This window comes from Carlito syrichta, unplaced genomic scaffold, assembly GCF_000164805.1.
Source record: "Carlito syrichta isolate Samal-C Ts95f unplaced genomic scaffold, Tarsius_syrichta-2.0.1 Scaffold310362, whole genome shotgun sequence".
NCBI classification, from domain to species: Eukaryota; Metazoa; Chordata; class Mammalia; order Primates; family Tarsiidae; genus Carlito; species Carlito syrichta.
In genome coordinates, this window is record NW_007254458.1 from 110,068 (window position 1) to 124,341 (window position 14,274).

Here is a 14,274-nt window from a genome sequence, read left to right on the forward strand (position 1 = left end):
AAAATGAACGAAAAACCCTCATGGAAATCGGAACTGGCATCCAATTCATGAGCAAAACCCAAAACCCACAGCTCATAAGAGAGAAAATAGATAAGTGGGACCTTATTAAACTGACAAGCTTCTGCAAAGCCAAAGAAACCATCAAGAGAGCAGGGAGACAGCCTACAGACTGGGAAAAAGTATTTGCCAACTTCAGGTCTGACAAAGGCTTAACATCCTGGATCTACAAGGAACTCAAACGTGCTGAAAAGAAAAAAACAAACAACCCCATTATAAAATGGGCAAAAGATATGAACAGACACTTCACAAAGGAAGACATCCGAGCAGCCAACAAACACATGAAGAAAGGTTTTTATTTTATTAAAAAACTGAAACATATCTAAGCTGAAAAAAAATCTGGGAAAAGCTTAAAACATCCATAAGGGTTTGAATGTCATTAAATTTTGCCTTGACACGAAGTGCAGAGGTTAGAAATGAAAGATAATGTGAAATAATTACCAATGAAGGACATATTTCAAGATATTGGAGAATCAAGGGCACCTCAAATGCAAAGCAGTTACTAAAGAACGAGTATATTAAAGGAGAGAAACTGGCAGGGGCCAGGTGAAGAAGGGAGTTCATTAAACTGGAGTGTCTTGATCATATCTGCATTTTGTAAAACTCATTCTGGCATTTTACAAAACTCAGTATGAAACAAGAAGATGGGTAGAATAAAAGACAAGAAGATAAGTTAGAGAATTGATGTTCAGACAAGAGAAGACAAAGACTGAGCAGTGCAGATGAAGAAGGAGAGAAAAGAATAATTTTAAACAGCATGAAGGTGATAAAATTTACATAATTAGCTAATGGACTGGATAAGATAAGAAAGAGGGAGGAAACAAGAATTATTCTCAAGTTTCTTAGTAACTGGAGGTATGGCAATGCTATTTATTGGGACAGCTACACAAAAGGAAAAAACAAAATGGGAAAGTTGGAAGACTCACACTCCTTGATTTCAAAATTTACTAAAAAGTCACAGTAATCAAAACAGTGTGGTAACGATATACAGACAGACATATAGACCAATGGGATGGAATAGAAAATCTGGAAATAAACCCTTTCATATATACCAAATGATTTTTAATAAGGGTGCCAAGACCATTCAAGGGGGAAAAGGCAATCCTTTCAACAAATGGTGCTGAGTGAACTGGATATCTACATGCAAAAGAATGAAGTCGGACCATTACCATATATAAAAATTAACTCAAAGATAGAATAAAGATCTAAATGTAAGACCTAAAGAAAAGTTTCATGAAACTAGGTTTGTCAATGATTTCTTGTATATGGCACCAAGGCACAGTCAACAAAAGAAAAAATAGACAGATTGGATTTCATCAATATTTAAAATGTTGATACTATCAACAGTAAAAATGCAACTCACAGAATGAAAGAAAATATTTACAAATTGCATATCTCACAAGAGATTACAGTAGTATCCAGACTATATGTAGAATACCAAGTACTCAGCAACAAAAACATACAACCTGATTCCAAAATGGGCAAAGGACTTAAATTGAAATTTCTCCAAAGATGATACACAAATGACACAAATAGGCCCATGAAAAGATGTTCCTAATAACATCTAGTTATTAGGAAAATGCAAACCAAAACCACAATAAGAAGCCACCTCGCACCTATTAGGATGCCTATTATCAAAAAGAAAACAAAAAACAGCAAGTGTTAGTATAAATGTGAAGACACTGGAACCGTTGTGCACTGCTGATGGGAATGGAAAATGGTGCAACACTATGGAAAACAGTATGGTAATTCCTCAAGAAATTAAACATAGAATTGCCATCTGATCAAGCTTTCCATTTGCAGGTATATACACAAAAGAACTGAAAGCAGGGACACAAACAGATATTTGTACACCCGTATTCATAACAGTATTATTTATAATAGCTAAAAGGTGGAAACAGCCCAAATATCTATCGATGGATAAACAAATGTTATATATATATATATATATATAATGAAATCTTATTCAGCCTTAAAAGGAAGGAAAGTCTGACATATGCTACAACATGGATGAACCTAGAGAATGTTAGGCTAAGAAGGAAAAAAAAAGCAGTCACTAAAAGAATACACAGAATTATTCCACTTATATGAGGTATCTAGAGTAGTCAAATTCATAAAGATGGAAGTAGAATGGTGGTTGCCAAGGGTTAGGGGGAGGAAAGAATGGGAAACTGTCTAATGAGTTTCAGTTTCACAAGATGAAACAAGTTGTGGTGGCTGTAATCCCAGCACTTTGGGAGGTCAAGGTGGGAGAATCGCTTGAGCCCAGGAGTTTGAGACCAGCCTAGGCAACACAGTAAGACCTCATCTCTGCAAAAAATAATTAATGAATTAAAAATTTAGCTGGGTGTGGTGGCAAGTGCCTGTAGTCCCAGCTACTCTAGAAGCTGAGTCAGAAGGATCACCTGAACCCAGGAGGTTGAGGCTGTGGTGAGTCGTGATCAAGTCACTAAACCCCAGCCTGGGTGACAGAGTGAAACTCCAACTAAAATAAGAAAAAGTTCTGGAAATTTGTTGCACAACAATGTGAATGTACTTAATGCCACTGAACTATAAATTTTTTAATAGTTAAGATGATAAATTTTATGTTGCATATATTTTACCATAATTAGAAATAAAAATTAAAAAATAAATCACTACTGATTTTCACGTGACTATAATACTAACAATTTGAAACCCACGGGGAAGAATTGCAATTCAAATATGTAGATCTAAATATTTTTTTTAAATCCCTTTCATCTCTCTTAGCATCCCAAAGGATAAATACATATTCTATTTAGCTGTATGAAAAGAGATATCAATGACATCATAGGAAAGTTTCTTATAAACTAGAATTCTTATCATAACCTCCCATTTAATTCCTTCTGTTATGAACTAAATGTGTATCCCCACCCACTGCCCAAAATTCATATGCTGAATCCCTAATCCACAATGCCATAGCATTTGGAGGTGGGACCTTTGGGAGGTAATTAGGCTTAGATGAAGTCATAGGATGGGGCCTTCATGATGGGATTAGTGTCCTAATAAAGAGAGAAAGAGGCCAGGTGCGGTGGTTCAAACCTGTAATCCCAGCACTTTGGGAGGCTGAGGTGAGGGGACTGCCTGAGTCCACGGGTTCAAGAACAGCCTGGGAAACTTGGTGAGACCTCATCTCTACAATAAATCAAAAAATTAGCTGCACGTGGTGGTGCACGCCTGTAGTTCTGGCTACTTGGAAGGCTGAGGCAGAAGGATTGCCCGAGCCCAGAGGGTCAACACTGAGGTGGCTGTAAGCGTGCCAATGCACTCCAGCCTGAGCGATGGAGTGAGACTCCAACTCAATTAAAAAAAAAATAGAGAGACCAGACCAGAGAGCACTCTCTCTCCACCAGGTGAGGACATAGCAAGAAAGCAGCTGTCCACAAGCTGAGAAAAAAGTCCTCTCTGGGGAACTGAATCAGCCAGTAGTTTAATATTGAGCCTCCTAGCTGCAGATTATAAGAAATAAATGTCTGTTGTTTAAGCCGACCAGTCTACAATATTTTGCTATAGCAGCCCAAGCTAATTAATATACCAGCCATCCCAGACCAAAGTCTTAATCTAGGACAGCAGCTCTCAAATTATTCTTAATCCCTACTTTACTGCCACAAAGCACTACCAGACCTCTTTGCTACTTGGACACAACCATTTGTTTTATATCAAACATGTTAATAACACATTACACTTGCATCCTACAAAAAATTTACTAGAGTATCTTAGTTTTAAATATGTGATAAAGCTTATACTCAAGAAGGCAACATACTGTTGCCTCAAATTCCGCAGTCATGAGATGTTTTTATTAGTATTCGTATAATTTTTCTAGTTTTCATTACCAACCTATATGAATTTACAACAAGTTTAGGGTTCTCCTAGGGCAACATCACAATGGTTCTTCCAGAAGATCTTCCCTGACTGACTAATATAGCTCTGGCTTGTCCAGCTCATGATACTTACTAATTATCTAATGAATGTCTAGTTCCATTTCTCGTGAAAGGGCCACTGCTGAAAGAACACAGCAGGGGAGGGGAGAGTGGGGCCTATGCTATAGCCAAGGGAGTGATGTAAGCAGAAAATAGGGCAGTGTTGTGTTTAATCTGCCCCTCTTTTTTTTTGCTTCCCAGGAGAATGAAGGGAGCCAGCAGCCTGGCAGCAGCACAGGGAAGTTGACAGAGAAATTTAGATGTTTCTTGCCATCTCAAGCTTCAGCAATGTAACAGAATGAGGGCATTTGTGAAGCTTACAAGGAAGAATCAAAACCAGGGCAGTCCAAACATTGATTCATCAAGGTCCCTCCGGAAGTTCAGAAAATCTGTCCTCTGTAAGGGTTTCACCTATCCATCCTTTATAAAGCCAAGTATTCAAACACATTTTATGATTATTAACTGTAGTGTCTGTCTCAAATACTGGAAAAACAAATATTCAAACATTTAAAATTCATGTGAAAAAGGAAATACAGAACTCACAAGAACTTTGAAAGAAATATACCTTATTCCATTCACTTGTGATTCTTAATATAATGCAGTAATCGTTCCCTGTTTTCAAGGGTGCATTATAATATTTCCCATAGTATAGCCTGTCTCCAATAGCTATCTCCATGGCATCATCTCGAACATCTTTGGTCAACAGTTCTGCAGTCACATATCCATGAGCATCAGAGGTGTTGGTAAAGAATGAGGAAACCCCTTCAGTATCACATGAAAATGTGCTTTTGAGGGCCAGGGGAAGCACTAACACCTGATAAGAGCTGGAAGAAAAAACAAAATTGTCTATCAGACTCTTGCTTGGGGGATTCACCCCTTCATGAATTCATATTTATTGAGCACCTGCTATGAGATAAGCACTTTTCTAGGCACTGAGGACACAACACTGGACAAGAAAAAGTCGTGGTCCACATGAGGTTCAGTCTGACAGCTCCAACCACCATGGAACTCCTGTTTGAATCTACAGTGTTAATGCCAGATGACATTGGGTGAGGAACCTCACCAAGATGCAGCTGCAGAGGGATGCCAAGTGCATCCTCTTTAACTGGGAGAAGTTATCACATGTATGACTGCCCTGGGCATATGTCATAAAGTTGACCCAATCAGTGATTTTCACATGGGCAAATAAAGCCCAACTGTGGAAAAGGTTTAGCAGTCACATGAAGATCAAGTGCCTACAAGAGTTAATGTACTAAGTCTGAAAAAAGGCTGCAGATAATCATGTGGCAACTTAAAAGAGAACTCATGTGATTTCCATTCCCTACAGCTCACCGACTGATACCAAAGTTCATGTGAAATAAATGAGAAGCCAGGAGTACAAAGTCACCATCAGTTAATCTTGTCTGACAATATCCTGAAACAGTCAGAACAGTAAGATGTCATATGTACATTGTGAAACTGTTCCCTAAATGTGGCCATAAAAACACACTAAAAAACAGGTATCATTTTTGTCATGTGTTGTATTGTTATTTATCATTATTTGTCCCACCACATAGAAAACCTGTCAGTGAAAGGAAGTGTAAGAATAAAAATGCACTGAGAATGATTCATGCCTTCCTTTCCATTCCTATCTATTTAGTACTTATCTCCTGTCTCCGGTATAATGTTTGAATATCTGCTATATCTATCAGACTTCTTAGCAGGGATTTGAATGACCTACTCTTGTATCCTTGCAAATCCTTGCACAGTTCTTTGGCTATAATCGAACCTCTCTCCCCATCAATGGTTGAGTTGAAATTTCACTAAAGAGGAAAAGCATGCGTCAGCACCAAATATGATTAAGGTAATTTCCAAAACTCATTAGGTCACATAATTCTATTTGACCAGATCTGCACTTCCTGCTCCACATCCCTAATGCCCCATTCTCCTGCTTGCTAAAAGCCCATGAGTCACTAGGTGAAGAAGAGGAAGCCCTTGACAACCCCTTCAGGTCCCCTCCCACTGTGGGAGCTTTTCTGTCCTCTCAAATAAATCCTGCTTTCTCACTTAAAAAAAGAAGAAGAAGAAGAAGAGGAAGCCCTCCCCCCTGGTAGGTGCTGGATGTGGAAAATCTCCCTCAGTGGGTTTCCTAACATCCTAGGTGTCCTCAGGGCCCTGATTTCCACAAAGTCTAGGCTCCCTTTCAGTCAAGGACTTTCTACAAAAGAGACAAAGTAACACCTGCAGGACAATGAGTTGTCACCAGCAGTAAACATTCACCAGTAACAACATCTGTAACAACAAACTTTCCTGGGGACTTAAAGATATCCCTATGAATAGTGGCTGCAGGTAAGAAAGTAAATGTTGCAGCAGCTCCACACTGCCCATAAGCACATCTCTAAATCCCTCTCATCTGTCCTCGTAGGTGGCTGTGGTCAAGTGCAAGGTCAAGGCTCACCAGCACCTATTTGCTTCTGTTCCTTGTTCACTAGAAGCATCATTCACGGGGTACAAAGCAGCTTCCCAATTAGCCTGATTGTAATCACCTGAGTTGCTTGATGTTCCACAAATTCCCAGATCCCACCCCAGACCTACCGAATCAAAATCTCCAAGAGTAGAGTCTGGGAATTTGTATTGCTGATAAAGCACCCCAAGGTGACTCCTACAATCTAGCAAGTGTAGGAGACACTAGCATTAAGGGACCCCAGCAACAGGTTGCATCAACAGCCTAAGATCAGCAAACTCAAAAAAGGAGACTTGGTCCAGGACCTTTGCTCAACTATGTGTCCCAAGACATTGCACCCAAACAATGTCCAAAGCAGACTCAGGCCTGTCTCACACACTGGGAAATCTACTGCCCCCAGCTCAAACCAGGTAATCAAGCTGAGGAAGCTACTCCACTGGCCTGCTGGTAATGAGCCCTGATGATATTAGACAAGCAGCTGTGGCTGTTTGGAACAAACTGTTCTGGAAGGACTGTTCCCCAGTTTCTCACCACCATACTCTCTTGAGTGACTCACAGATCTCCACTTCCTGTTTTGGAAGCACTGGCCGGCATATAGCCACAAGGGTAAACTCTCATTTGGCTTTTCTTTTTTGTCTTATGCAATCATTTGGCTTAAATATCACATCTGCTCTTACAAAGTCTCTCAGGCAGTGACATCACAACTTCTGTGCTCTTTACTGCCACAGAATTACAGTGCCTTTCAGTAATTTGTCAAGAATCAAGAATCAGAACATAGCCGGGCTCGGTGGCTCAGCCTGTAATCCCCCGCCTTTGGGAGGCTGAGGTGAGTGGATTGCCTGAGCCCGCGGGTTCAAGACCCGCCTGGGCAACTTGGCAAGACCTCATCTCTACAATAAATCAAAAAATCAGCCAGGCATGGTAGCACATGCCTGTAATTCCGACTACTCGGAAGGCTGAGGCGGAAGGATCGCCAGAGCCCAGCAGGTGGAGACTGCAGTGGCCGGGAGCAACCACTGCACTCCAGTCTGGGTGACAGAGTGAGACTCCAACTCAAAAAAAAAGAATCAGAACAATCTATGCAGTGTCCAACCCTGGAAAGATCTTTGGGCATTTACTAAATTTAAACGAATATAAGACCAGGAAAACCCAAAGTTTCATCATAAATGAACACAGATGATATCTCCAGACTTTCTTTTGCATAATTTTATATCACGTATCTTTTCTAACCTTGATTGTACCAAAGGGTCATTAGGCTGAAGGGTCAAGAGAGCCATAAGGCAATGTAGGTAAATGAACTCCATCCTAATGCCATCTGAAATCAAAGAATCAGTCATTAACCATACAATGTCTTGCTCATAACTCAATATCTAAATAGATAAAAAGAATTAACTAAATGACCTTTTCAGAAACCATTACACATACACCAAGATCAGCCTTACATAAAGGGAAACATATTCTAGCTTTGGTAAATGAAATGGTGCTTCTGATCCACCACAACTAAAGGATATATCTGGAGATATGAGTGCAAAGGACGGTGCTTGAATGTCCTCGGCACACAACCAATGCTTGTCCAGTGATCAAGGGAATGGGTTTAATTTCTTGAACTAAGCTATCCAAATGCTTGTCTCTGTCCCTTACAAGTCTCGCTATTTACTTGAAAAGATGTTGATTGGGATTAAAGGCCCAGTCTGTACCCAAGGAAACAACAGAAGAAGCCCTGATTGCACTGCCCCGACTACTCAAGTACAGTCACCCACACAAGAGTCTTATCACCCAAACCAAAGTTTCTAAAGTATCCTCCACGGGGATCACTGAAAAATGGTTGAGAAAGGACAGCTACTGACCTGATTGGTCCATTTTTTGCCTTGGCTTGCCTTAGTCTGAGGCGTGGCAGCAGCCTTCCATGCACTGTTAAAAAGTCTACTTCTGGAAGGGGAGGCTCTGAAAACACGTTAAAAAAGAAGAAAAGGGGTATGATGAGAACAAGTTAAAAAGCAAGAAGAAAGTGGTTCTTGTAAGGTCCATTAAAAAGAAAGTTTTAATGCAAGAAGTGACGACCATATTCTGATATGTGCTATGACATAGACAGACCTTTACTTATCATTATGCTAAGAAAAAAAAAAAGCCAGTCATAAAAAACAAATATTGTATAATTACGTTTATGTAAAATATCTAAAATAGGCAAACTCATGAGACAGATGTAAATTAGAGGTTGCTGGGTTTTGAGGGGGTGGGTAGGAAATAGGAACTTACTGCTTAATAGTCACAGAGGTTCTATGAGGGGAACCAAAAAAAACCTGCCATTTAAAAATTTTATATTTATTCTTACATGTTTAAACTCTATTCACCTTCAAAGTACTTTCCATTTGATGCAATATATCTATCAAGATGCTTTTTCCACTGTTCAAAACAGTTTTTGAACTTGTCAATTCTGATGCCTTTTAGCGCTTCAGCCGTTTTTTGTTTCACCTCTTCCACATGGGCAAAATGTTTCCCTTTGAGGACTTTTTTCATCCAGGGAAACAAAAAAGTCGCTCAGGGCAAGATCAGGTGAATAGGGAGGCTGGGGCATGGGGATTATGATGTTTTTAGTCAAAAATTGCTGAACACTCAGCACGGTGTGGACAAGTGTGCTTGTAAATCACCTATCATGAAATGGAAAAATGTGTTTAAAGAACCACCACAAAAAGAAATTCACTGAAGCCAATGCAGTCTCTCACACTGATGCTGATGGGTTCCTAGAACACTTAACCTAGTGAGAGAAGCCTAAACTACAAGGGGCCTACCCTCTAAAGGATAATTCTGGGTTTTTGGGGTCCCCCCTCCTATTTGGGGATGAAAAAGTTTTGGAAACAGATAGTGGTGATAGTTGCACAACATTGTGAATGTACTTAATACCAATGAATTTTATACTTAAGATGGTTAAAATGGTAACTTTTATGCCGTATATATTTGGCCACAATAAACAGAAGGGACGAGTATACCTCAGCACTGACAGAGGACGGATGTGGTAGGCATTACAGTTTGTCTGGCAGGTAGATTCCTAAGAAGTGGGGAAGATCAGCACATCAGACGTCTGTATCCTTAATAATCACAGAGCTCTCTGTCCTTCTTTTGTCCTCCCTAGCTACTATATTTCCCAAATAGGTTTTCCACTGGGAAGAAGATATACTGAGTGGCTGACACTCGTTTTCTTGCTTCTCACTGATAAATACATCCATAGTCTAAATGCAGAGCTGTCATTCTGCCTTGTGGATAATACAGACTAAGACATACTAAGTAACCATACACACTAGATATGTTCTATATATGCTGCATCTCACTTAATCCTCTCAACAATGCTACCAAGTGGATAATATTTATGTTTATCACGGTCTCCCTCTCTTGGAGTCCCTGATAGGAACTTCCTCCTTTTCCAAAAGATTAGAAATAGAGCTTCCACCTGACCTTCTATTCCTGTGATTTCTGAGACAGCTAGAGTTTGGTGGTTGTTCCCATGTGACTCTATCCTTAATTTTTTCTTTTTCTTCTATTCATATTATTTTTTATGGGGTATGGGGCCACCAGAAGGCAGGACAAGTGCTTTCCCACTTCTTGCTCCTATGCTTCATCAACAGGCAAACCTGAGTCAAGGTCAGCCTGGAGCCTGGTCTACATTTGCCCTATAGATTCAACTTCCCCAAAGGTGGGACACAAAGTTTAGGTGAGAGAGGAAGTTCTAAGAGTTTCATTTTGGCCTCAGATCCAAGCCAGTTTTACCAGAAGTAAAACTGATCCCTATCTTACTTTTGTGCATATTTTTCAATTTTCCTACAAACAGAGATGGAACAAATATGGTCATTACCTTAGAAAATCTCATTGTATAGAACAAGAAATTGATTCAAGGACAGATTAAGTGACTTGCCCAAGAGCGTACAGTTAGCAAGTAGCAGAGCCAGAATTTAAACCCATGATCTGCTATATGGCATATCTTGAACAACTGGTTCCACCAAATTGACGCGGCAAATTTTTATCCCCTTTGGATGAACTAATAAAATCCACTTTTAAAGCACTAAATCTACAAAGACTTTACAAACACATCAACTCTAGGAAATGGATCTATTTGCCCACAATGACTATGGAGTTAGAGGTCTACCCAGTGTGTCTCATCTCAGAGAAGCTAGACTACAGGTAAGCTGCAGAAATAATCACTACAATGTAGTGGATAGACCCTGGGTTCTGGGTTCTACTATTCATGGCTCCAGCTGCCTCATTTGTAAAATGGGAATAAAAATAATCCCAACCTCATTGTCAATGAGTCAATACATAATAATTAACAATAATAGTTACTAAGTCAACACAAGTAAAGAGAATAGAATAACCGAGTCCCCAAAAGCTGATGCCATAAAAGCTAAGATAGACAAGTGGGATCTCATCAAACTGAAAAGCTTTTGCACAGCAAAAGAAACCATCAAGTGAATAAAGAGACAACCCATGGAATGGGAAAAAATATTTGCAAATTATGCATCTGATAAAGGGCTAACATTCAGGATTTACAAGGAACTCAAACACAGTGAAAGGAAAAAACCAAACAACCCCATTAAAAGTGGGCAAAGGACATGAACAGACACTTCTCAAAAGACAACATACAAGCAGCCAACAGGCACATGAAAAAATTCTCAGCTTCACTATCAGAGAAACGCAAATCACACTACAATGAGATATCACCTAACTCTGGTAAGGATGGCTATCATTAATAAGTCAAAAAATAACAGATGCTGGCACTGGTGCAGAAAAAAGGAAACACTTCTACACTGCTGGTGGGAGTGCAAACTAGCTCAACCTTTATGGAAAGCAGTGTGGTGATTCCTAAGAGAACTAAAAATTGACCTTCCATATGATCCAGTAATTCCTCTCCTGGGAATATACCCAGAGGAACAAAAATCATTCTACAAAAAAGACACCTGCACACATATGTTTATTGCCACATTATTCACAATACAAAAATGTGGAACAAACTCTACTGCCCATTGAAAGTGGACTGGATAAAGAAAATATGGTATATACACATGATGGAGTATTACACAGCCATAAAGAAGAACAAAATAATGGACTCCGCAGCAAATTGGATGGAGTTGGAAACCATCATACTAAGTGAACTATCACAGAAACAAAGATCTGAATACATGTTCTCACTCATAAGTGGGCCTTGAACATTAGTCATGCTAGCCCAAGGGTGGGACTAGCAGGGAAGGAGGGAGGAGGGTAGGGGCATGTGACAACATAAAAGGTACCTGGTCCACTACCAGACAGAGTGAGGGCCAGTTAGAAGCCCAAACTTCACCTGTATGCAGCCTACTTATGTAGTTAATCCTCACTTGTATTCCATGTTCCTATCATAAAATAAAAAATACATGACCACAATTTAAAAAAAGAAAGAAGGAGAATAGAACAGTGCCTGGAATAGAGCAGTACTCAGTGCATGTTGGCTGTTTGTATACTATCATTTGAGCAGCTGGGGGCCAGTTCTATGCTGGGAACTTTGCCTCTGCTGTTTCATCAAATCCTCACAGCAGCTCTGCATGACAATCATTTCTATTTATCAATGAGGAAATCAAAGCTCAGGCAGGTTGAGTCTCACTTGGTCCAGACAAGTGTGGGATGCATAATAATTTGATTCCAAAGTCAAATTTGCCATGCTATGACAATGCTTGTGTTCACTTTGCCTGAGATGAAACTGTGACCTACAAGCAGAACCTTACAAATCTCTGAAGGAACACAGGGCCCCTGTACCATCCGGAGTCTGCAATCATAAAGAACAGAGGTTGAGGTGCCCAAGCATGACAAACACCAAGGATGCCTGAATTAGCAGATGTTCAAAGCATTGAGTAGAAAGGGGAATTCAGAAATAATCACAGGAGGGAGGCCATGGAGACGACAGGTTTAGTTCCCTCCAGCTCTAGCACACAGGAAACATCATTTGGGGGACTATGAGTCAAGGTCTATAATATAGCAAAGGGTTCCCCACAGAACAAAAGGCAGTGACATAAGCCAGATGAATAGGCAGTATCCCTAAAGCAGGCTGGAGAAGGCTTCTGCTGAACAAAAGTCTGGAAAAAAAAAAAAAACCTGGAGGAGACCAAGGTAAAGGTACAAACTGCTAATTGCAAAACTCCCAGAAGATGGGACACCCTGTGCCTGAGAGTCCCCCAAGTCTGCACATGTTGTCTTTTTATATATGATATGGCTTATATATTGGTTTTATGTGCTCGGCATCCCTTTCTCTGTGGAGAGTGGCCCCTTTCCTTCCCATATTGTTCTCATAGGGCTGGCATTCACAGTCCTCCAAACCCCCTCAGCCCAGGCCTGGTGATCACGGATAGACATTCCTCAATCACAGGACTGGAGTAGAAGAGCAATCTTTTCAGCTTTGGGAGACTGGAGGGTCTTCTTCTTTGATTTTAACTGTAAGTATCAGGTAGGCCAGGAGTACAATGCCCATCCTCCTGGGCCTATCTGAGAGAGTTTGGCAGGGAGAGGGTTGCATCGCTGAGACAGCAACAGGACCGTGGTGATACCATGTGAAGCTGGAGCTTGCTGAGCTCCAAGCAAGATCCATTCCTGGCCTAACTAGTTCTGTGACCCAACATGCTCCACGTGCTTAAGCAGGTTTGAGTTTGGTTTCTGTCACTTGCAACCAAAACAGCCCTAATTGCAGAATGCATCCAGCACCCTGAAATTCTGTGGAAGGGAAGAACACAGCTGTGCACTCTTGGGAACTCTGGTACTAGGCCAAGTGGACACAGGAGGGAAACAGTTCTTGTGTAACCTAGGCAAATCCCAAGCCCAGTCATGGTGGAGACAATGAGGACAGCAAGGAGAACTGCCTTCATTAGATCCTGACTAAACAATCCCTCCTTCAAAGTCTATCACTGCATCTGCTCAACAGAGGGAGGAAGGAAGGGCACGATAGAAGGAAAGAGAAAGTGAGATAAAAAATATATATAAATGAATGCCTCTGCTAGTGCCATTTCAATGCTAGTGCCACTATGCAATTAAGAACTTGGAGGCCAAACTAGATTCTCAAGACTCTATTTACCAAATTAGAAAATAGCTTTGGGATAGAAACCCTTAATCCCAAATTATAATAAATAAAAACTTGGACCTGCCTAGACCTTTACAGTTTTTATTTATTTTTTGAGTTGGTGTCTCACTCTGTCACCCAGGCTGGAGTACAGTGGCACACTCACGGCCACCCCAGTGTCGACCCAATGGGCTCCGACCAGCTTTCTGCCTCAGTCTTCCAAGTGCCGGAGACCAACTCCAGCCAGGTTCAGGGTACCCCAAAGGTGGAGATGGCGTCGGCAATTGGGGGGAAGAAGAAAGAGAGAGAGAGAGAAAGAAAGAGACTGGACTCGGTCTAGTGTATAAGCGATGTGTGTTATTGGGAATTACAACAGATCTTTTATACAAAAAGTCACATATGGGAGGGGCATCCCCCACCCACCAGAAACCTTAATCCATGCAAACTTAATCAATGATTGCCTTTAAATCCTTTTCATGTGATAATCTTAAAATCCCATAACAAAGGATAACCTAATCTGTGACTGACATATTCTATAAACCTTTTTCATCCTAAGCTGATTGATTTATGCCAAGTTAAACAATTCTATAGAAGCTTAAGTATTTACTTTACAAATGAAAGTGGCCCATCCCAGAATGTTTGGAATGTGGCCCAGTCCAAAGTTTACAGTGGGCTACCTGCAAGTAACCCAGCCTCATTCTTTCAACAAAATGGCTGTCTTCTAAAACTATATTCTACAATTTACACCTTCAATAAATCCTAAGATCATA

At 40.5% G+C, this 14,274-nt stretch overlaps 1 protein-coding gene across 1 annotated transcript in view; it reads right to left on the bottom strand.

Annotated features, from left to right (window-relative positions):
* SUSD1 (sushi domain containing 1) overlaps window positions 1-14,274 on the bottom strand; it is a 113,107-nt gene that overhangs the window by 12,200 nt on the left and 86,633 nt on the right. Inside the window, exons 13-14 of the mRNA XM_008068331.2 lie at window positions 8,286-8,382; window positions 4,561-4,819 (exon numbers count right to left, since the gene is read on the bottom strand). Of these exons, the coding sequence (XP_008066522.2) occupies window positions 4,561-4,819; window positions 8,286-8,382 (356 nt within the window). The remainder of the gene's footprint in view (window positions 1-4,560; window positions 4,820-8,285; window positions 8,383-14,274) is intronic.